This window comes from Gekko japonicus, unplaced genomic scaffold, assembly GCF_001447785.1.
Source record: "Gekko japonicus isolate JY-2015 unplaced genomic scaffold, Gekko_japonicus_V1.1 scaffold204, whole genome shotgun sequence".
Lineage (NCBI taxonomy): Eukaryota > Metazoa > Chordata > Lepidosauria > Squamata > Gekkonidae > Gekko > Gekko japonicus.
In genome coordinates this window covers 258493-282411 of record NW_015159716.1, presented here as the reverse complement: position 1 = coordinate 282411, position 23919 = coordinate 258493, and the positions used below count along the sequence as shown (strand labels likewise).

General features: G+C 47.4%; 2 protein-coding genes across 2 annotated transcripts; both read left to right on the top strand.

Annotated features, from left to right (window-relative positions):
* Positions 1-1230: 1230 nt before the first annotated feature.
* LOC107113602 (SRSF protein kinase 3-like) lies at positions 1231-3530 on the top strand. Its single transcript, XM_015414983.1, has 3 exons — positions 1231-1362; positions 1459-1551; positions 3219-3530. Exons 1-3 carry the CDS (start codon positions 1284-1286, stop codon positions 3401-3403), a joined length of 357 nt encoding a protein of 118 aa, XP_015270469.1. The 5' UTR covers positions 1231-1283; the 3' UTR covers positions 3404-3530.
* An 8778-nt stretch (positions 3531-12308) lies between these two features.
* On the top strand, positions 12309-23919 carry LOC107114409 (probable peptidyl-tRNA hydrolase 2). Its single transcript, XM_015415917.1, has 6 exons — positions 12309-12472; positions 12570-12644; positions 15726-15806; positions 16201-16298; positions 19731-19845; positions 23058-23919. Exons 1-6 carry the CDS (start codon positions 12377-12379, stop codon positions 23145-23147), a joined length of 555 nt encoding a protein of 184 aa, XP_015271403.1. The 5' UTR covers positions 12309-12376; the 3' UTR covers positions 23148-23919.

Sequence of the window (23919 nt, the reverse complement as noted above, 5' to 3'; positions counted from 1 at the left end):
TAGAAGAACTCAAAACTTGAAGCGGCTGCATTAATACACGCTTGGGTGGGAGACCACCAAGGCAATCCAGGGTTGCTACACAGAGGCAAGCAGGGCTCTTTTTGTAGAAAAAGCCCAGCAGGAACTCATTAGCATAACAGGCCACACCCAACAGCAGAAACCCATTAGCATATTAGGCCACACCCTTGACAGCACAACTCATTGGCATATTAGGCCGCACCCCCATGTTACCAGAAGTGTGCTCATCCAGCCACACCCACCTCTTGCTTCTTATTCTGTTTACCCAGGGCTTTTTTGTAGCAGGAACTCCTTTGCATGTTAGGCCACACACCCCTAATGTAGCCAATCCTAATGAGTTTCTGCTGTTGGGTGTGGCCTATTATGCTAATGAGTTCCTGCTGGGTGTGGCCAACTTGGAAGCCAGCCAGAACTCCGTTCCTGTGCGTTCCTGCCCAAAAATAGCCCTGGAGGCAAGCAGTAGCAAATCACCAAAATTCATCTCTTGCCTTGAAAACCCTTTGGGGGTCACCCTAAGGCCAGCAACTTGATGGCACTTTCCGTCCCCAAGGTAGAAGTCTTACAATCCTTGTGCGTTAAAAAGTATGAAACACCCCTGGTCATTTCAAATCTGGCATGGCCTACTGGTTTGGCAAGAATCGGGACTCAAATTTCCATTCAGCCATGACATTCACCATGTATCTTTGAGCCGTCCCAAAACACCTGAGAACCACAGTTGCTGCCTTTTATTCTTTGGAGAAAGGGCAGAGTAAAAATGTGACAGGTGATTAACAAATAGTTAAATTTGTGGCAGAGGCAAAGCATGCCAGGGGAGATTTTTAAAAGAAGCTGAGCTTGCAGGAAGAAGTGCGGAGTACCCCTCTGATTCCATGCACCTTATGCAAAGAGATCTCTCAGATTCACGTACTCTTTAAGGGATACAGGTTTTGCTACAGGCAAACAGCTGTCATGTTTTGTATCTTGTCCTTCCTTTGAGGAGCCCAAGGAAGCGTACATTGTTCTTCCCTCGTCCATTTTGTCCTCACAACAACCCTGTGAGGTAGGCGAGGCTGTGTGAGAATGACTGTCCCAATAGCTTTGTGGCTGAGATGGGATTTGAATCCAAGTGTCCTTTGTCCAGTACTTTCATCACTCTGAGCTCCTGCTTCGCAGATTGGAACTGGGAATTCAAACACCTCACTTAAGTTTCTAGAGATATTTCTGTAGACCTTGTTTGGATGCCAGGTCTACTTGGGCTCGTAGCTCACTGACTCGAGGCCTGTTTCATGTTGCAGGCTTTTGAGCTGGCAACCGGAGAACATCTCTTTGAACCTCAGGCTGGACGGTATTTCTCTAGAGATGACGGTAAGGCAGAATCTAGATTGTCTTCTGTGACTCTGTTGAAGGAAATACAGATGCTTGCAGAATTACACCTGGCACCTTGCTTTCCGTCCGTTTTAGATCACGTGGCTCGGATCATTGAACTTCTAGGCAAAATTCCACCCCAGATTGCTTTGTTCTGGAAGCAGGCATCGGGCTTCTTCAGCAGAAAAGGTGAGAATGTGAACATGAGGATGGGACTCATTTGCAAATGAGTGTGTGCAGTTGCATGAAATGCCCTTCCTGTCACATGCCATGTTAAATTCTGCATTTGCCTGGTGTGATAGTGGAATGAGCAAAGCCTCATTATGTCTGTGTGTCTGTCACATGGCTCACATGTTTAGCTCAACAGGAAACCAAAGAACTGTAGGGATCAGTATGGGTAGGGTTGCCAGCTCTGGGTTGGGAATTACCTGGAGATTTGGGGGATGGAGCCTGAGGAGGACAGAGTTCAGGGAGGGGATGGACTCCAGTGGGGTAGAACGCCATGGATTCAACCTCCCAAAGCAGCCATTTTCTCCAGGTGAACTGATCTCTGTCACCTGGAGATCAGTTGCAATCCCAGGAGGTCTCCAGCCACCCCCTGGAGGTTGAAAAAACCAAGAAGGGATCACAGGTATCCATATAGGGAATACAGCAAACAAGCAAACACTGTGATATGAATGACTAGGACATTTAGTAAAGATCATATTACATTATAAATAAAACTTTACAATATTACAAGGAAAAGTCCATCGTTCTCAATGAGCACCCGGATATAAGCTCATTTCGTCCCAGTCTTCCTCAGGAGTAATCCTATTGTATTGAAAGGTGTTGGCCTCTTGATATGGTTCAGTGTTATGTTAGGAGCAAACCAATGCTTAACTTCTTTATTCAGATTATCTTCTGGTTCCATTTCAAGTGTTTATATTAGGAGCAAGCTAGTCTCTGTCGTCTTTAACTAGGTGCAAAAGCCTTCTGTATTATGCTGGTTTAAATGCTTTCCATGAACACTGTATTAATATTTATAGTGGTAGCAAACCAGTCCTCTTTTCTACCCGGCTGGAAGCCTTCAATTTTAAATTTGGCTGGCAAAATTATCTCTTAGGATAGCACACATCCTCTGTCCTCACAGCACCACTGTGAGGTAGCTTAAGCTAAGAGTGTATGTCCAGTTCAAGGTCAGCCAACAAATTTCCGCAGTTGAGCAGGGATTCAAATCTGGGTCTCCCCCAGCCCTAATATGACACTGTAAACACTTCACCATACTTGGTCACAATCAAGAGGAATGTGGCCCATTTCCTGCATAGGCACATGCATGCACCAATTGATGTCTACCCAACTTCTCCTGCTGTAGATCATGCCTTCAGAGAAGTACTTCTGGCCTCTGTCAGTTCAGCTGCCTTCTTAGTGGTTGCCCCTACCCTTGATCTGCCAGAAGAGGTACATGAGGCACTTTCTCTAGCTAGCTTCAAGACATTGTGTTGGTGGGTTTTGTTTCAAGTGAGCCTTTAGAGACTAATCCTACTGACCAAGCTCTTCTGACAATCATGTGCTCATCTAGGATTGTTTACATTTTGCTAGACTAACTTTTTATGGATATTGGAGTTAGATTTTGAATGTGTTGTGAGGGCTGTGTCCGTATTAGTCTGTATTGTGATTATTTTATTATTTTCTATCCTGCTTTTTCTCACTTGCCTTGACAGCCACTTTCCTGGGGTTGTGACTTGACAGCACTTTACACACACCAGTTGTGCTTTTATGTATTATTTTTATTATTTATTTATATTTACATAGAAGACGTGGCATCTCTCTATTCTTTAAAGAATGATGCAGTCAATGTTTTCTGTCTTGATTGGCAGGTGCCCTTCTGCGGCTATCTAGGATCTCCTCCTACGACTTGTATCATCTCCTCACTGATAAATACCAGTGGCCGAAGAACCAGGCAGCCCCATTTACCAACTTTCTCCTGCCAATGCTGGAGTATGCACCAGCAAGAAGGGCACCAGCTGAGAGATGCCTTCAGCACCCCTGGCTCAGTACTTAGTCACCAACGTATCCTGATCCTACTGCTCTTTGCCACGACCAGCTGGGACTGTGATGGGGACAGGTGATGGAATCTCAGTCCTCAGGGGGTGATGTAACATCGGGATGCTCATCTGCTGCCCACAAGAGGTGGGGCAATGACAGTATTATATTCTGATGCTGGCTCAGCCCAGGAACTTGAGGGAAGAGACAAGATCACCCTCTTTAACTTAAACTTCTGAAAATGGCACACGAGAGGCTTTTTAAAGTTCAAAAATAAACAAAATGTTTTATTCAACGTAGAGGGGAAAAGTTCAGGTGAAATCAGGGGTAAAATGTCTGTGGTGAATCCAATATAACTCCAAGGTGATTTATTATAATCACAAACTCCAGTTTGTATGTTTCCAGTAAGTGAGAGTTCTTAAGCTTTTCACACAGTCTTAGAATCTTTGAGATTAGAAGCCTTGGTTTCAGTGTTTCCTAAACAGTTCAGTTCACTTTCTTGAGTTTATCTGACTCTTCAGGTTTCAGAAGGCAGGGATATACTACCAAGTACCCAAGTTTCTTTTCTAAACACACCAGGGATCACTCCAGTCTTTGAGCTGTCCTTTTCACTTATCTAACTAGAAGATCTATCCCTTTTTCTGTCCTGAATGGGGGTCTTCACCGATCCTCCCACTCCTCCTTGCCTACCTTCCCAGTCCTCAGTCAGTGTTAAACTGTTCTCAGTCACAGCTAAACTGAGTTCTCTTCAGCAGTCAGTTCCCAAGTCTTTCTGCTCAACTCCTGACACTAACCAATGAAATCCCTTTGAGCAGCCTGTCACTCAAGGCGCTCTGGCTCTGTGAGGCATTAACCCATCACAGTCCTTCACATGTTTACACAGCACTTATGAGCTTTTACAGCACAGTCCGTCACAGCAGGTTATTCACTTGTTTAACATAAAGCATTGCTTCATTTTCTATCCTTTTAAAAACTTTACTTTGACTGCTTTGGAGAATGGGAAGAGGCTTGTGGTGATATCACAAGGGAGCACCCAAGCAGACCTCTGTACAGCCAGTTTTTGCTTCAAATTTACAAAACTGTTTCTCCCTCCAGAACTTGACTTTGCAGAGGAAAGGGATATTTGGACTGAATGCAGTGAGCAGCCCCCACTGTTAAAAGAATTACACTTGTCTTCACCCATGGTCTGAGCCTTCCCACACTTGGCTGATCTTGTATAATTTTGTGAGAAATCTTGTGACTCTGTGGCACATGTCGTACCTCATCCCTTATTCTGACCCGATTGGTGCTCTAGTTTCGGGTTTCTTAATGTGAAAGTTAGTACTTCATAAAACTGGTACTAACCTAACCATGATGGCCTACTTGTCAGTATAGACTCCGTGTTTGTACCTTGGTTTGTTTCCGCTGTTGTAGAGCCCTTAATAAAATCTTAACATTTCCTTCGCCACTGTGCTGTGGATGGGAACACTGAAATATCAGCTCCTTCCCTTCCCTTCTCTCCCCTCATCAGCCCTTGAAAACTGTGCCAGTCACAGGGGCCTGCCGATCATCTGCCTCATATACTCCATTCAACACCGCATGCGCCTGGGGAAGGGACAAGGCTGGAGCTGAAAAGTCTGAAATGCACAAGTTACCATGCATTTTAGAAATTAAGCTGCAGCCTTGTCACCGCCGCTGATGCTGAGGCTCAGGACTGCTTGGGAAATAACAGCCTCCAGCCAGCAATGCCTTCTTCCTAGTCCCAGATGGACTGGGACTAGGACTGGCACCTTTATTATCAACTCTGCATCCAAACCAGTTTGCAAGGCTTTTGAGCCTTCGAATCCAGGGCAACCAGCCTTCTTGAAGGGCCTCACAGGATTCAATGCGTGGCCTCAGATCTTTGGCCTGTGTAGACTGCACTTGGTGGATATAACGTTGCCAACCTCCAGGTGGTGCCTGGAGATCTTCCAGAATTAAAACTGATCTCCAGGTGACAAAGAACAATCCCCTTGGAGAAAATGGCTCTTTGGAGGGTGGACTCTATGGCAGTATACCCCGTTGAGGTCCCTGTCCTCCCCAGACCTCACCATCCCCAGGCTCCACCCCCTAATCTCGAGGAAGTTTCCAACTCAGAGCTGGCAACCCTAGATGGGCAGCAGCTTCCCAAGATCTCAGGTAGGCAACTTTCCCCCATCCCATTGCCTGGAACTGAGCCTAAGACCCTGCTTGCAGACATCAAGGTAAACTGTAGTTTGTTTAAATGGCCTGGGCAACAAACTTTGGTACGTCTACCAGGAGTGAAGTAACAAATATAAGTCTGTGCATAAACCCCAATGGATCTGTTTCTTGCTTCTCTCTTGCCACCCAGCAGGGAGGAGACCTTCCCTCTACTGCCATCTCTATGCCCTGGTAGATGAGTTCTAAAACAAAATATGGATTTTGAATTCAAATTTCCCAAGTACAAATAACAATTAGACCAAATGACGGTTACAACAAACTAGCTAAAAAGTCTTGAGTTAAAATCACAAGTTGTGGCAGTTCAGGCATCACAACAGGTGGTAGGCAACAAGGCACATGCACAGTACATCAGTGCTGAACGCATGAAAATTGAAACCATTGGTCAATCAAGGCCTACATTCACTGGCTGACGCATAATGGTTCTCCAGGGTTTCATATAGCGGTCTTTCACATCATCGACTACCCGAGCCAGTGACGTCGATGGACAATAGATTCAGGACAGACAAAAGGAAATGCTTTACTCAACAAATAATTAGATTGTGGAATTCACTGCCAGTGGACATATCAATGGCCACAGGCACTGATGGCTTTGAGATGGAATTAGACGTATTTATGGAGGAGATGTCTGTCAGTGGCTGCTAGCTATGGGAACTAAAGGGAGATAGGGAACCTCTGTATACCAATGCTAGGAGGCAGTGCCAAGAGAAGGCCTGCTTTGGTAACTGTTCTGGCTGCTGTGTGAAACAGGATGCTGGACTCGATGGACCACTGGAAAGGAAGGGTTCTTCTTATGTTCTCTGAACTGGAGATGCTGGGGAGTGGGACTGAACATGAAACATTCTGCATGTAAAATATATTATTGTCTTGCTGGCTAAGCTGCATTTGAGATGCCCAAGGGCTGCCCATGCTTCCAGAACTGCACTGGGACCATTGCTGCTTCAAAGCGATCAAATGGCTCCTGAACAGCCAAACTGTAGGTTACATGATGGGAGATTCATGATCCAAATTTTGTTAGAGGTTTCAAATCGGATCGTGACTGCAGCAATGCGGAAGGATGGGAAGGGATGTGGGGAGGAGAGTTCCACCTTTTCCACTGCACAGTTTATCAACAATGTACTTCCCCTTCCCCAAGAACATACCTATATTGGTCTTCTCCTTCTACCTCTGATAGCAGCTTGGAGACAATAGCAATTCTGATGGCAAGAACAGCATGGGGGAACCCACCTGTAGTCCTGATTCCCATCCACCTCCCAACAGCTTCTTCGGAACCTTGTAGTCAGGAAATCCAATGACATCTCTCACCCAATTCCTTCACGTTAAGCCCCGGTGCCTTTTGCTGTAGAGGCACAGCAACAGTGCTGGATTGAGCTTCCCCCCATCTCTTTGTTGAGTCTGGCTTGCAAGATACGCCCTGGCTAGGATTTCAGTGGCCCGGTTGACAGGTCGTGACTCGTGCCCAACAAAAAAGTTACTTGCTGCTCATGAGCCTGATGAAAACGACAATGCTGTTTCCTCTGTATGTCTTCAGGGATGTGTGGCACCCATGTGGGCTTCCTCTGACTTTTTTAACCTGAGCTCCACGAATTTGCTTGCCATCTGGACAAAGAGGCTATTGGATTGGAATCTATGCAACTATGAGAGTCTTCCCCCCCCTCCAGAAACAGAAGGGATATTGCTGCACAAATCTGTTTAGAATCTTTTGAGGCTACCCCAGGATTGGATTCCTGTGAACTGTGTCTGCTGATCATGATGCAAACAACCTTTTAACCTGATATGTATCTCAGTGTTCAAATACTGTACCTGCATAACAATGTTCCTGCAAAGGTAAAATGAAATCACCCCCAAAAAATATTGAACTAGCAGACTCATATGACCAACCAGTGTGCAAATCTGTAGTCCAGAGAGCATATGCCAAAAAAAATGCAAGTAGCCTGGTTAATCAAATGCCAAGGTTCTTGTCTATACATGTAAAACATATAAAGGAAAAACTGAATCTATTGTGTAAAACGATGATACTTTTCTTCTTGTGTCTTAGTTACATTCATTCTCTCCCCCCCCCTCACTTTATCTTCCTAACCTTTGGTTCTAATATTGTCTTTGCGTATTTGATGTGAATGGCAGAATGCAAAGCTAAAGCGTATGTTACGGGGTCCCTTGTGTCCCAATCGATTTGTCATAAATCACCAATGCAGATGTGTCCCAGGGTAAAGCTCTCAGGCGTGTAGCACATGTAGAGCATAAGAACATAAGAGATGCCAATGTTGGATCAGGCCAATGGCCCATCCAGTCTAACACTCTGTGACAGAGTGGCCAAAAATACCAGGAGCCATCAGGAGGTCCAGCAGTGGGGCCAGGACACTAGAAGCCCTCCCACTGTCCCCCCCCCAGTACCAACAGAGCATCACTTGACCCAGACCAAGAGTTCCTATCTATAGGTAAAAAGGTAAAGGTTCCCTTGCTCGAAAGCCAGTCGAATCTGACTCTAGGGTCGCGGTACTCATCTCAATTTCAAAGCCGAAGAGCCAGTGTTGTCTGAAGACGTTTCCATGGTCATGTGGCCGGCATGACTAAACACTGAGGCTCACGGAATGCTGTTACCTTCCCACCGAAGTGGTACCTATTTATCTACTTTCAATTTCTTGCTTTCAAACTGCTAGGTTGGCAGGAGCTGGAACTAGAGACGGGAGCTCACTCCGTCATGCGGCACTCAGATCTCGAACTGCTGAACTACTGACCTTCCACAGCCTGCAGTTCAGCATCTTAACCACTTGAGCCACCGCAGCTCCAGTCCTATCTATATCTTGTGGCTAATAGCCACTGATGGACCTCTGCTCTGTTTGTGTTTTTAGACCGATGTACTGTGGGGCAAGTATCAGTTTTACTTTGGGTAGCCTTTCTACCCACATGTCACTTAAGTAATAGGATTTCCCATAAAAGGCCTTCTCTCCATGTTCAGCTTACACAATACGGATTGCACTGTGTTCAGAAACATGATTCTCAATGACTAAAGTGTGTGTCACTGCAGGCACATATAGCAGCAGACAAGGTAGGATGGAGGTTCCAGGATCCCCAGCAAGATAATCTCAGCCAGGAGGACAAAGGAAGACAGAAAAGGACATGGAACATTTTAAAATTTATTTTAATTTATGTCATATATAGTCTGCCTTTCTCACTAGGACACAAGGCGGATTACACAGAGTGTGTCAATACAATCAATAGGAGTCGGGTTGCAGAACCAACCAGAAGTCTAAAAACAGAACTGAAGCAAATCATAACAAGAATTAAGTGACGTAAAATTCCATAGCAGTTTCAACAAGCTACACATGGCGGTATAGACCACAGTCCCTAACAATTCATCCAAGTAACTGTGAATCATTTAGAACTGTGCAACTTTATTGCCTGGATAGAAAAGCCCTCTTAAATAATTCAGTTTTGCACAATTTGCGGAAAGCCAGGAGAGGGGGAGCCTTCCTGACCTCCTCAGGTGGGCCGTTTTATAAGGTGAGAAGGCACAACGGAGAAGGCACGTCTACAGCAGTTGTTGATTTTGTAATAGCTGGGCTGTGGCATTCTGCAAGAATGGAAGTAACAAGTAGGGTTGCTGGGTCCACTGCCCGAACGGCACTGCGGTCGGGGAGTCAATATCTCCTGGTTATTCCAGGCCACAGGGACATCAAATTTGCTGCTACTAGGGCCAAGGCTTTCTCGGTGGCGGCTCCTACCTGGTGGAATGAGCTCCCGGAGGAGATCCGGGCCCTGCGGGACCTTTCGCAGTTCCGCAGGGCCTGTAAGATGGAGCTCTTCCGCCAGGCTTTTGAGTAGGAGCCGCCACCACCACTATTCCACCTTCGTTACTACTACATCATCGCACCCCCCACCACCATCCATGTGGGTACCATCGGGGTGTGAGATGACCCTGGATTGAGAAGGGATGACAGTGCTACTGGAACATACATTGGTTTGGGATTAACTCCATCTTGGGATAAATGATTGACGTGATATCTAGAGCACCAATATTTTATTTGATTGAATTATATTGTTTTATCCTGTTTTTATCTGTTTTAATGTTGGCATTCATGCCATCTTGTTCGTCGCCCTGAGCCTTCGGGGAGGGCAAGGTATAAATCTAATAAATAAATAAATGGGGGAGGGGGTTGCCAGCTTCATTTTGGGAAATTCCTGGACATTTCCACCCTCCCAAGCAAGCTGTAATTTCGGGAGATCCCAGGGTCCCATGATCTAGAGGGTGGCATCCCTATGATGATAATCAGACCAAATCTGACAATCCGATTAGGAAACTGGTTTAGAGACAGAGTGGCTACAAAAAATGAGATTAGGAAAGTAGTGGGCTGAAAATGTGGTCAAGGGCTGAAGAAAGGAAGACCTGCAGCACGTAGTGTATGGCAAAATTAAACCCTGGGGTCCAGAGAACAGAAATTCATTTTTGACATGAAGGAAGTAGTTTGTCAAGGGAGGGAGGCCAAACCTAGAGTCCCTTAGGTTGTGATGGGGACTCCACCAAATGACCCTGTAGCATTCTCTATACAATGTATTGTATGAATATTGCAATTAGGTTTGCCAGTCTCCAGGTGGGGCCTGGTGTTCTCTCGGAATTATAACTGATCTCCTGACTACAGGTATCAGGTTCCCTGGAGGAAATGGCAAGTTTGGAGGGTGGACTCTGTATGTGGAATCACATTCCTGCCGACTTCCCTCCCCAGACTCCGCCCTCCCAAGGCACCAGGCCCATAGCTACAGTGGGGCCTCTTGGGGCCCAGCCCCCTGACTTACCACCAAGGCCCCCTGACTTCCAGTTTTTAAATTTTGTCTATGGTGCTTGTCACTAGCTGCAGCGGTGCCTTCTTGCCAGCCACGCCCGCTCTCTTGTCAGCTGGGCTCACCTCTGTGCTCAGTGTCCCAGCTCATCGTGCCAGTGGGAAGATAGTGGCAGACAGAGCAAGTGGGGAGCCTGGCTCCAGTGGCCGGGGGCATCCAACAGCAGCGGCAGGCAGTGTTTTTTAGCCTCCGGCTCACACATTTTTGTCTTAGCTCAGGAAGGTTGGCTCCAGAGCAAACTAGTTCATGCAGTAGCCAAGTCGCTCGCTCACAACTTTAATGCCAGTCGCTCAGAAAGTAGAATTCTTGCTCACAAGACTCCACAGCTTAGAGGGAGCGTTGGCGGTAGGCAAAGGATGTGGGGCTGGGGAATGGGTGAGCACTGCCTGGGGGCTGATAGGCTGGCTGTATTGGCATGAGGGGGGAATAGGAGGCAGTGACTCCCTCTGTTGGGGATGGAAAGGACCCAGTGGCGTGTGTGTCCAGACTGCAGACTGCTGGCTTTCCCCCCGGGAGGCGGGTTGCTTGGATTGTGTGTGTGTGTGTGGGGGGGGTATGCACAGGGTGCCCCCTGACTTATTTAAGGGACCCCGAGTTTAAAAAATTCTGGCTACGGGCCTGCAAGTCACCTTCTCCGAATCGCCTGTCAGTTCCCAATCCAGAGCTGGAAACCCCTTACCTTTCCTCCTCCATGGGATTCCCAGGCAATCTCTCCCTGAGGCACAGAGCCAAACTTCCTTCACTTCAGCAAGGTTAATGCATCATATCCCCTTTGACCATGCTCCAGCCCCCCACTGTAACCTGGCAAATTTAAGGGAGCCAAGAAGCAAAGGATATGTGTGTGGGGGAGAGTCTGCTGAATTTCACATCTGGATTTGCATTAACCGGTCATCAATAGGATGGCTGAGGCTGCGGCAGGATTGTAGCCCTAAATATAATGCCTACACAGGTTAGAAACAAGCCGCCCATTAGGCAGGGCGACGGGACTTTTCTCACACGGCAAATTTCAGGGGTCAACAAGTTGCCATTTATTTTGCAGTGCAATCCTATGCATAGTTACTTGGAAATAGGTCGCGTTGGTTTTTACCCACGAGGGGGCACCAACTGGATTTGTAGAAACACTAAAATGTCTTAGGCCACCTCCGGAATTCGTTCTAAAAATGGCGCTCTTCCACTTTCTATCCTGCATTACCAGCATCCTTACCATCTTCACGAGCTCCCTTATGTCATTTTGGGTTTCTTTATTCGCTATGTTTTAAATCCCCCCTTTCAACCCACCCCAATTGGCTCCTATAGAGACTACAATATATACAAATGCCCACCCTCCTTCCGTTTTACAGTGTGCAAGGCCACGGCGCACTGATGAGCTTTAATTGTAATTGTTTTAAGCTCTTAAATTATGTGGCAAGTCACAACGTAGATATGTTAACACAGAAAGTGCAGGATATAAATATTTCAAATAAATTTACATTAAAAGAATTGATAGCTGGGAGGTGGCGAGCTGTCAGCTGGAACTGGAGCCAGGAATGACGGAGATTTCTATGAGATTTTGTTATCTGGCGTTTGTTATTCAGATGTGCATTCTGGTCCAGGAAGGTTTGACAATCGCAGCATTTAAGCGAAAACGAGGCTCGTGTGAAAACGACTCCATTGCTTGCATGCAAGTAGGGCTGTGGCTCAAACGCGTGTTTCGTCACGTGCGAAAATGCCACACGGGTAGGGATTCAGGACTGGGAGATTAATGATTTTGGAATTGTGGGACCAGAAAGATAAAAGGCGCAAAGCTCTGGACGGCGGGCTCGGCGACTGGTTCCAGTCCCTGAAACGGGCAAAGTTATTGGTCCCCGGGCAATGACGCGATGGGCGGGTGGATCTGATTGGGCGGGTGTCGTCAACGGAAGCCAATAGGAGAAGAGAGCGCCGCCAGCTGCTAAGAATGGAGTCGCAACCTCTGGGTTGGGGGTTCGATGTAGACGAGACCCTAGTAGCGCCGCTGTTGGAACTGGGGATCCCGGAGGCTGAAGCGCGGCGGGTGGGTCGAACTTGCACGTGTGGATGGGGGTCGACTCTACGCGCGGGCACGGAGGGTCGGCTGTGGGTTCACTGCTTACGATCGCCTCTTCCCGCAGGCTCTGGCTCTCACCGGTGGTCGATCCGCTGAAGCAGCCGCGCAGCTTTATTTCGGTAGCGGCCTCGATTCCCAGGTAGGTGCTCCGAATTCCTCTGCTCATTTTCTTTCTGGTCCTGCCGGCACTCGCATCCTGGCCTGTTCTTCTCCCCGACCTTAGTCTCTGTGTCTTTTCTGTTCATCAAATTAGGCTTCAAATGCCACCGCTGCAAATCCTTCCTCAGTTGCAGAGACTTCATGGGCCTAGCTCTAGGAGCCTTTGTAAGACAGCCCTGTGGAACATGTGCAGAGTATTGGGGAGCAGAGGTTCTGCGACTGGCTATTATTGTGAATAGCTACCTCCAATAAAAATATAAAATGCTGTCTTTGCATAGAACAGGCAAAGGAAGCTTACTTCTGATTGTTCTTTGCCTACTACTATTTTTCATGTACTTAATCCAATATTCTTCTTTTCCATATATATATGGAACTATATATAGCTATATATAGTTATCACGTTATGTTTTGGTTTCTCGGGCGAGACGCCCCTCGGGAGCGACCCAAGGATGCGTCTGCCTTTCGCGGGAGCCAGACCGGAAGCCACGTTATGTTTTGGTTTCTAACAGAACATTGTGTTGGTTCATACAGAACACTGCTGATGAACAGAAAATCGAGAGCATTACTTGTGCGATGTGCTTTTGAAAACAGTGCTGGACTTGCGTTCTCCAGATAGAAAGAAAATAAATAAAGTTCTAAAAGATGCACATATGCCCTTATGAGATAATCCAGGAGAATGAGGTGGTAGAATGGCTTGGAAAATATAAAGAGTAGAGTGCAAATAAAAACCTAGTCTAGCATAGAGGTAGGTTCTTATCCCTTCCACACACACACTTTACCTGCTTTTCTACAGGAAGATTTTAACGCACAGGATTACAGTTTAATGGGATACATCAGCATGATCTCAGTGGTGCCTTCTGTTTTATCGTCTCAGTCTCCTGCATATGTGAATGAGGCCTGAGAACTCTTGGTAATATATTAAGCTGTTTACTTGCCAGCTGTGCTCCTGATCAGTCTGTGTGCTGAATACATAATATTAATACAGGGCCATGAATTTTGTAAACTGAAATAGACAGATCCCTGCCCCAAGGAGCATGTTTAATTCCAGCCATGGCAAGTAGAGAAGAATGAACGCATTACTCAAATGTATGCTTACTTGTGATTGTGCTTTCTTTCAAGGGGAAGGGGCACAAAAGAAAAACTGGCAGTCTGTCTTTATGGAATGTTACTTAAGCTGAATAGTTCTGTTCTCCATAAATGGCAAGGCTGTGTAAACGAATAGTTCTGTTGTTCTCCATAAATGGCAAGGCTGTGTAAGCTATACATCATAATGTATAAGCCTTGCCGTTTATGGAAAGACAGGGCCTTCTGTTCTTACATTATCCACCTTGTATATCGGCAATAAATATAACACTCTTCTTCCCTCTCCATTTCTGAAAAGCTCAGACTGGGGAGGAAGCATCAAGGAGCCAGGGGAGTCATGCTATAATATGTTAGGCCTCTGAATAAGAGGTTAGGTGCAGCCTGGATCCCAGATCTCAGTCCTGTGTTAAATATTCCAGCTGAGAAGCTGAGTTGACTGCTGCCCTTCAGCTATCTTATCCTAACCCAAGGGAAGAGCTGATGTACTCCTTGAACTGCTGAAATCCAAAGGAGACTAAGGAATGCCTGAATGCCTTTCCTCTCCCCTTTCTCCTTAAAAAAACACCAACACCCTGGGAGAATCCCCTGAGGCCTGGTTTACACATGCAGGAGAATGAAGTGAGAATCAGGTGATAAAATGGGACTGTAACCAATGTTCCCTCTATTCCCCCCCCCCCACTGAGCGGAGCAGTTCACATCCTGAGCAGAATGTAGCTGCTGTAATCTTAAAATGGACACTGGAAGACTTTGAGTGCGGCTCCAGATTGCTGCTGAGCGGGGTTTCCTGTGTTAATGAGCAGCCGCTCACGCACACAGCTTATTTATTTATGTTTATTTTTCAAATTTATACCCCGCCCTCCCAGCCAAGGCCAGCTCAGGGCGGCTTACATAAGGAATAGACACACCAATAACAATTTAAACAATCTTAAAATTATCTAAAAACATTACAGCATTAAAAAATGCTATAAACAATAAATGATACTAAAAGTAGACCTATTATTAAATGATGGCGGCCATCAATCAATAGCGTAGTCTGGTGATCAGTCCATAGATCCAGGGCTATTTTTGGGCAGGAACACACAGGAACGGAGTTCCGGCTGGCTTCTGAGTTGGCCACGCCCATGCCTACAGCCAAAACCTCTGTGCAAGCGTGGCTACAGAGGAAAGACCTGGAGAGCGACCCTCCCCCCAGCGACTCTGAGGCGGGCGGGCCAGAGGGGCCCCTGGAAGGATCAGGGAGGCATTTAAATGCCTCCCCGTGCCTTACCCGGCCTGTCCAAGCCAAGGGAAGGCATGGGGGCGTGGCCTAATATGCTAATGAGCTGTGATGTCAGGGTGTGGCCTAATATGCTAATGAATTTCTGCTGTTGGGTGTGGCCTATCATGCTAATGTGTTCCTGCTGGGCTTTTTCTACAAAAAAAGCCCTGCATAGATCTAATCCTTTCAGTGACTGAATTCAAGTAGGACTAGATGTCAAGCAAGCTAGCCTATCTTGAATGCTTGTTCCTAGTAATAAAATGTGGTTTATTTACAGCATTTTAGTCCATCTTTCTCCAAAACTGTACTCAATGTGGGTTACAGTGATAATAAAGAGAAATAATATACAATTAAAAACCACCAGAATGAACAAATCTAGCTGTCCAGAATGAACAGATCTACCTGTCCCCTCAAAAACAATTAAGCGTCAGTATTAAAAACACTCTCTGAATAACTCCACCATGCATAGCTTTGCTCCCCAATGAGGCGTGCAACAGTCTCTCCTCCACCATGTTATCCTTATAACAACAGCCCCGTGAGGTAGGTAGGCTATGCTGAGAGTGTGTGACTAGCCCAAAGTTACCCAGCAAGCTTCCATGGTTGAGTGGGAATTCGAACCTGGGATTCCCAGATCCTAGTCTGGCTATCTAACCCCTACATGAAGCTGCAACTGAGGCAAGTGGCTACAGTGGAAGGGGTCTGCTGAAACTCTCTTTCCAGGAAGAAGATGAAGCCCAAGACAGCTGTTACTTCAAGATGGTCTTTGTGGTGAACATGGAGCTCTCCATGGGAACCGGAAAGGTAAAACTCCCGCCGGGATCATGGCTTCAATGGCTGACTTGCTTATGTGATTCAGAAAACTGATCTGGGCCCAAAGGGAAAGCAAGGAAAAGAGGCCTTTGGATCATTAGGGGGCTCTTCATTCAGTTCTCCTCTTTTGGGGCTAAATATTGAAAAGGCATTTGAGGGAATACAGGAGAACAACTCAGATTCAGCCGCGACTGACAAAGGTGCTGACTGATGCATACAAGCTGAGTTTGGTTGGGATATTGGCCTGAATGATAAGCTAAGCTAAGTTGTCGTTACAAGATGGGGGGTTACCTCCTTCAGCGGCTGTGTCTTGGTTGTTGCCAGGCTCTTTGCTTTGGCAAAAGCCATACCATGGCTTTTCTCAATTTGATATTTCTCATTGCAGATAGCTGCTCAGGTGGGGCATGCAGCCATTGGCCTTTTCCAGCTGATGCAGGAGAAGTCTACTCACAAGGACATTCTTAGCCAATGGGAGGAGCATGGGTAAGACAGCAACAGGTGGGCCTCGGCTAGAAATGGCCCCCATCCTCCAGAAGACTCAGAGTCCATGTGTGATTAAAATATAAAGTTTTTACTAAATTCTAGCATGGGAAGGGTAACTGGGATGAAAATAACAACAGAGCAAAATCTGCTACATCCTTACTCTACAAAGGCAAAACTAGAAGAGAGAGATTATGGCTACTCTTCTTCTTCTTCAGAACACCAAACAAAGACGGGAAGAGAGCCATAAAATGCTAATACACCTTGACACTTTAGTCCCAATCAAATTCCTAGATCAGGGAGAAAATTCTTGGGTATACTACAGCTAAAGAACATTGGTTACATGAAAAACATGTGACTTCCTGTGAGTAACATAAACAAACATTTAACCCCAGATATACTGAGTGTTTTCAACTTGTAATACCCAACAATATCTCAGTAGACCAGGGGTCCCCAACGTGGTGCTCATAGGCAGCTGAGTTCCTGCCGGCACTTCTCCTGGTGCCCTCCAAATGTTTTTAGAAATCGGGCAGGGCCAGGTGGGGCTTCTGCCCAGCATGTCTTCTGATCAGCCACTGGAGATTTGATTGGCTGTGTCGATTTTTAAGAACATTGCTTTGGCATCAGGTGGTATCACACCACAAGGATCTTCACTGTGTGACTGAAGGAGGTGCGGCAGACATTTCATGGCTGTCTTCACTGTCAGCAGTAACCCTTTTGTAGCAGCCATTCTGTGGCGGCACCAACCACACTGTGTCAGACTTCCGAAGGTGCCCAAAGACTCAAAAAGGTTGAGGACTCCTGCACCAGACGATTGGACAGTCTTGGTCTCTGACTTGGAAAGGTCTTTACCAACACCTGCTTCCTGAGATCTGCCAGAGGTTGAACGGGGGGGGGGGGGCTTTGCGTGCAAAGCATGTGCTGTGCCATCGACCATCAAGTCACATGGTATGCACTAAGTCAACCAGGATATCGCACAGCTTTTTGAAAGTGGCAGAGTAGGGGCTGTACTCAAGAGGTGACCCTTGGATGGGGTTCTCAAGCCCCCTCTGGATTCCCCTGGGAGCTGACCTGTAGTATGGTCAAGTGAATCTGGCGTTCTGACCCTTTGCTAGCTTGACTGAGCCAGCTATGTCCCCTACAGGTCCCTTGTCTTAGGCTTCCAATCCTGCCTAACCTGATTCTGCATGCTGGCTACATTTCAGCCTGGTGCCTGCTGAGTTGGCTTATGGGGCTAGTGGTAGCCAGACTTCCATACCTGTAGCTTCCTCCACAGAGGCTGGGGAAATGTTTACAACTTTCAGATGTTAAGATCTCTCCATCCTGCACAGAAGTCAGAAATATTTCAGATTCTTAGGCACCAGCACAGGGGTCCCCAACGGGGTGCCCCGACAGTTGCAGTGCTGCCCCCTGACACCTTTCCTGGGGCCTGCCAGCCGCTTTTAGGAAGTGGGTGGAGCTAGGTGAGGCTTTTCCCCAGCAGGGTTTCTGATTGGCTGTGCAGATTTAAAGGAATCCTGTTAAACAGAGCTTCTGCCTGAAATGCTGAAGTGTTACTGTTAGAGTGCATATAACCTTGATCCCTGATGTTTTGTGGATGGCCCCACCTCCTGTGGCAGCCATTTTGTGATTTTGCCCACTGCCCTTTGTCAGAATTCCAAAGTTGCCCATGTAAGGAACAGAGGTTGTAGGACCAAGCCTTGCATGTTCATTATATTCAGCTGTGAGATTTTGTTATGGGGGAGAATCGTCCTTGTAAACCTCCCATAATCTTTTTACAAGCCAGAAGGGTTAATTAGGGAGTTGAATTCTTATCAGCTGGCCGCCGGACGGCAGGCGAACGGACCTAAGAAGAGGGAGCTACTGTGGTTATTCACTCTCTCATTAGGTCCGTTCTTCCCCATTATTAAATTCAGGGAATCAATTTTAGTCCACCTATGAGTCAAATGCATTTGGAACAAGGCCATTTGCTGGGCATTCTGCCCCAATACCTGTGTCATCAGGGTGCAGAGTTGTTGAACTGGGTCCTGTCCAGCTGATGGTGCTCCTTGTTGGTCTTGTAGCTCCCTCAGGACTGCCCCTACAGTTCCTCCATCCTGAGCAGCTGCATGCTGGCTCGGGGTCAGTAAGGTTTTTCCAACCATCTGGGCACCATCCTGTGCTGATATATGCTGTAAGGGAGAACGCTCTGCCCGGTCGCCAGTCTGTGTCTGACCTTGCAATAATGGATCATTTTCTAAACACAAGACTTCCTTTCGTGTAGGGGTAGCTTCATTATGATCCAGAACACATCCCTTAACAGCTCTCAGAGAGTCTTCAAAGAGTAACTATGCACCATAGAGCCTCTCAGGAAACATTGTGTGACCTCCAGAGGCTCCCAGCGCATTCATCATGTGAGCTCCAAAATAAAGTTCATCAGTGGGAACCACCAACGTCTCATTCTGATTCATCCTCTTTAAAAAAAAAAAAAATAAGGGAAAAAAGGGAGAAAAAAACCTTGCTTATTGCCCTGCTTTCTTAAAAACAACAACAAAAAAATCTTATCACAGAACGCTGCTGGTGCTGCCAATTATATTCTAAGACCACTGCCACCATGTCTGGTCCCAAAGACCTTGGGGTTCGCTTATGTAGATAAATGCAGTCACTCAGCAAAATAAATTCTGAAGACAAGGTTTAAAAAAGAAAACTTGAAAATTTAGTTGTAGTAGAAGGGACGTAAGCAAAGCAGGATACATCCAATCATAACAAGCAACGGCAAATAAACAATAAAAAGCCAGGTGACAGGACCAATGAAAACAATAACTCACTTCTGTGAGGCCAATTCCTTAAAACAGTCCATTATCAGGTAGGAGAAACTGGATCATTTCAGCCCAGAGTATAGCCGGCCCCACCCTGTGAAGCCTAATGAGAGAGTGCCTAACAACAGTAGCTCCCTCTTCTTAGGTCTGTTCGCCTGCCAGCTGATAAGAATTCAACTCCCTAATTAACCCTTCTGGCTTGTAAAAAGATTAGGGAGGTTTACAAGGACGATTCTCCCCCATAACAAAATCTCACAGCTGAATATAATGAACATGCAAGGCTAGGTCCTACAACCTCTGTTCCTTACAGCCCACAGACACAAAAAAGTTGGGGACCCATGCACAAGCATAGAAGTCCTAGATGCCCAAGCTGTGATAGCTCTATCCTCACTCCTTCAATAACAGTCATCAAACACATTAAACAAACAAAACAAAAAAACACGGCTACTGCGCTGTTCTCTGTATAGGCCACAAGATGTGAAATTAGGTTGTACGGTGACCTCTGTGTTGCTTCTCTGTAAAATGGAATTAAGGTTCTCCAGAGTTTGTTTGTTCTGGGCAGTGTTTTTTGGAATGATCTGTGAGTTTTGGGACGGTAAAGCTGATCTTATATCCCAGCTTGCTTTGCCCTTTTCAGTGCAAAAAAAGTGGTGCTTCAGGGATCCAACACTGACCAGTTGCTAGAGCTGCACGCCTTGGCTTTGAGCCTGGAACTGCCAACGTACTTAGTGCAAGATGCAGGGAGGACTCAGGTAAGCCTGCTGGCTGTTCTGGAACAGGCCTGTATTCTGACTGGGGTCAGGGCCAACCCACCCGCTAGGTGAACTAGGCTTTCGCCTAGAGCAGGTCCTGGATAGGGGCGGCAAACTGCCAAAAGCCCCCCCCCCCCGCCAAAAGTGTAGTGCACACATTGCTGCCCTCCCAGACCTTCCTGCCCTCCTCTGTAAAACGCTGGTTCTGCTGGGTTCTTCTGAGCGAGTCCCGGGCCCGCTCCCTGCACAGCGCCATCTTCGGGCTCCGGCGCTGAGGGAAGGAGGGAGGGGAGTGGAGGAAGGAGGGAGAAGTGCAGCGGTGGCGCCCTGCCCCGGAGGGAGAGAGAGAAGAAGGCGGGCGGGCAAGGGCGCCCCTCTGCCCTGCCTGCTCGGCCTCGGTGGACGGGACCATCATGGGAGAAGGGTGCCTCGGAGTGGGTCTCTTCCTCCGCCCGTCCCTTCTCCCTGTGGCAACTTCAGCCGTGGAGTTGGGACATGAACTTCTCCCCGGCTGCCCCCAAAAGGGGCCTCCTCTGGCCGCGGCGCGCGTCGTCAGCCAGCCGACCGGCCGCATCTCTTCCCCAGCGCTGCGCCTTGCATTGCCCTGGCTTGCCTGAAGGTGCGGCCGGCAAGCGGCCAGGAGCTGGGCTGGTGCTCCAAGGGAAGCGGGCACACTCGGCCATATCCTGGAGGTGGCTGGCCTCCCGCACCTGTGTGTCCACAGGGTGGGGGTGGGCGCTCAGACCGCAGGGCAGGCTTGCCTGCTGGGAGCCCCGGGGAATGCGGGCACCAGAAACGGCAGCCAACTGGCCTGGCCTCCGCCGCGGGAGCACCCAGCAGCAGGCGTGCCAGGGCTGAGGAAGGCGAGGGAGGATGCCAGGTTTCTAATGGAGGACTCTGCTGCAGCCCCCAGAGTGACATGGCGGCTCCTGGGAACAGACTCCCCACCCTGGGTCACCTCCCCCCCCCCGGGGGGGGCGGCGTCTCTGGGACTGGGAAGACAACTCCGGGACTGGGAAGACAGCCCCCACCCCAGCCTTAAGCAGGTGATTTTTTTCAGTGCAAGGAAAGTCTTCCTTCTCTCCAGGTCCTGCCTGGATGTTGGCAACCCCGTAATTGGTGGGTGCAGGGTGGGGCGCCAGAAGGTAGCCTTGCCTCGTGTACAAAAGAACCTGGAGCCGGCCCTGACTGGGGTACGTCATTTGGGACCAGGCTAATGCATCTTGGGTCTTGTAGGTCTCTGTGTATCTCATAAGTAGATAAAAGGAAGATTTGGAATTCTTCTGCAGTGATGGATGAGACGCACTGGGTTCTTTTGCGTATACTTGCCTGCTCTTTGTTCCAGCTGCAAAACTGGTGGGAGAGCAAAATTTGGAATATGGAACATTCTGTTTGCCTTCAAACTGGGAGAGGAAGGTTGGGATTCACAGGATACTGGGGCGAAAGGAGTGGAAGAGCTGAAGATCTGTTCTGAAGGCAGCGGTTGTACCATCTGTCCACTGGGAGTCTCCCTTCTGATTTCTGAGCCAGAAACCGCCCACAGGTTTTCAGCTCTCTTGTATAAATGTTGGGATGAACACATGAAACTGCCTTATAGTGAATCAGACCCTTGGTCCATCAGGGTCAGTATTATCCACTCAGACTGGCAGTGGCTCTCTACATCACCTACTGCCCACAGTCGTTTTTTTTAAAGGCTGGAGATGCTGGGGATTGAACCTGGAACCTTTGGCATGCCAAACAAATGCTTTACCACTGAGCCAGAGCCCCTCCCCAAAGTATTTTGACAATGTGGCTCACTTCCTACCGAAGTCATAGCTGTACATCTGTGATCTGAGCCTTTTTCAGCAGCTGTTTCTGGTGCTCATACCATGGGAGCACACTGCGCACAAACATCTTGGTGTGTGCACATGCTGTTTTGTCTAAATCGGACAACACATGTACATTCCGGATTCAGCATGCGTAAGTCTGTCCCGAAAAATCAGGGGATTTCATTGCATGTACTGAAGCCAGAATAGTCAGGCAAAATGACAGTGTGCTGTCCAGGTACATCGGAGGTAGAAGTGCTGGAAATGTAGACTGAAAAAGGCTCCAAACAAAGCATAATCTCACAGCTGCAAAGTTGCTGGTCAGGTTCTGTCTTCCAAAGCTTTCTGTTGGGCCTTCCGAACTGATACTTAGTCCTGTGTTTTGCAGCCCGTCATAAAATTTCAGCCTTGCTGATCCTACGCTCGTAGTAATTAGCTATGAGTGAAGCACACTTAATATTTGGGCAAATTTTTATGGAATTCAAATTTGCGTTTTTTAATTAGATTATTCTTTAATCTCTTACAGGGAAATTTTTAGTAAGAAGAACTTGAATTGTTTTCCCAAATTAATTTTGGGCTCTATTCAGTGCAAAGCAGTACCGCTCTAATCCTCTCCTGATTCAAAAGCAGTTGCATATGTTGCTACAATCCCATTCTTGAAGAACATTTAGGTCAAGATGAAGCTACTCCCACCTACAACTCCCACTGTATTTGTTTTTAAAAGATTTATACCTCATCTTTCCACTCCGGAGAGTCCTCAAAGCAGCTTTCCAAAACGTTATGGTATAATAATATACTCATGAAATATCATTAAATCCAAAAAGATCACTGCTTTTTTGAGTCTAAAAAAAAGTGCTAGTACTCATATATTAGGCTGCACCAATTCCCACCAATTCCCCCCCCCCCCCCAACTTGGGAGATCCCCTCTCCAAGGTGCTGGCCCTGGTGAGCACCACTACACAAAAAAGCCCTGAAAAAGATCAATATAAGAACCAAAGAAAAAGAAATCATCACCCATACAGACTATAGAACTAATTACTATTTAAAGTTTGGGAAAACGAAAGTGGACTTAGCCTGGTGTCTAAATGATATCACAGGTTGTAGCAGGTAGAGCTTCTTGGGGTAGGAATTCTAAAAGCGGGGCGCCACCACAGAAAAGGCCCTATCGGTCTCCTGCCTGACCTCAGAAGGGAAGGACACCCAGAGAAGGGTCTCCAGAGAAGATCTCATTTCCTCGGCAGCTTCTCGTGGCCTTGTGACTACCCGCGTCCCAGACTGTTTAGGAATTTGTATGTCAAGAACAGCACCTTGAATCATGCCTGGAATCTTAGTTTCCAGTCCCTTTTTTCCCCAAAGGAAAAGCTACGCACTGTTTGTACCAGCTATGTCACGGCTTCTCTGTTTCAGATTCCGGCTGGGTCCCATACAGTTCTTGCCATTATGGGAGAAGAAGAGATGGTGAATCAGGTGACTGGGAAGCTAAAGCTGCTCAACTGAGCGACGCTTCACAGCCTGGGTCTGTCGGCTGTGCCTGGAATTGGTGGGCTGCCCTTCTGACTGCTCCACTCGCGGGGAGGGAAAAGGAGGCGCCTGCTGACAGCAACTGGAGATCCATCTGCCCAGCATGGCAAATAAAAGGGGGTCGCTCTCCTTTCCTAAATCCGTGTCCTTGGCGGTAAAGGGGAGGCCTGCAGTTGGATTAGAGGACGCTCCCGAGCGTCTCTCTGAGATGGAGTTTGTATTTGCTGCATTATTTACAAGCCACGTAAAATGTTGTACAGATGTTGCCTCAGCTTTCCTTTTGCACTATGAGAGAACCGTGGAGTTGCCAGGAACTCCTTGCAGCAGAAGGCTGTTTAAGGCCCAGAGTATCCCTAACTGTTGTCTGTCTTGCCCTTGGGGCTTTTTAAGGAAAGGAAGGAAAGGTGCCACAGCTTTTGTAGACTACTTATTCCATTGCTTGTGGAGTAGGAAAAACAATAGGAAATCCTGCCTGTCCCCACCCCCGGTTCTACGTTTCCCTTTGCATCTTGCGCTGTCTTTAGTCCCCAGCGGTAAACCCTTTCCCCTCTTTCTGACATCTTTTGGGTTCTCCTTTTTGAAGGCCTTGGAAAATAATAATTTATGCTCGAGGATAGACGAGCGTTTGCTCCATGTAACCCTGTTTCTACCCAGTGGGAGAAGGATGAGCTGTGTGGTGGGGGAATTGCTGTGCTGGGCAAGGCAAAGAATGGGTTAAGTGAATTTGGGGGTGAGGCAGGGTTTGGAG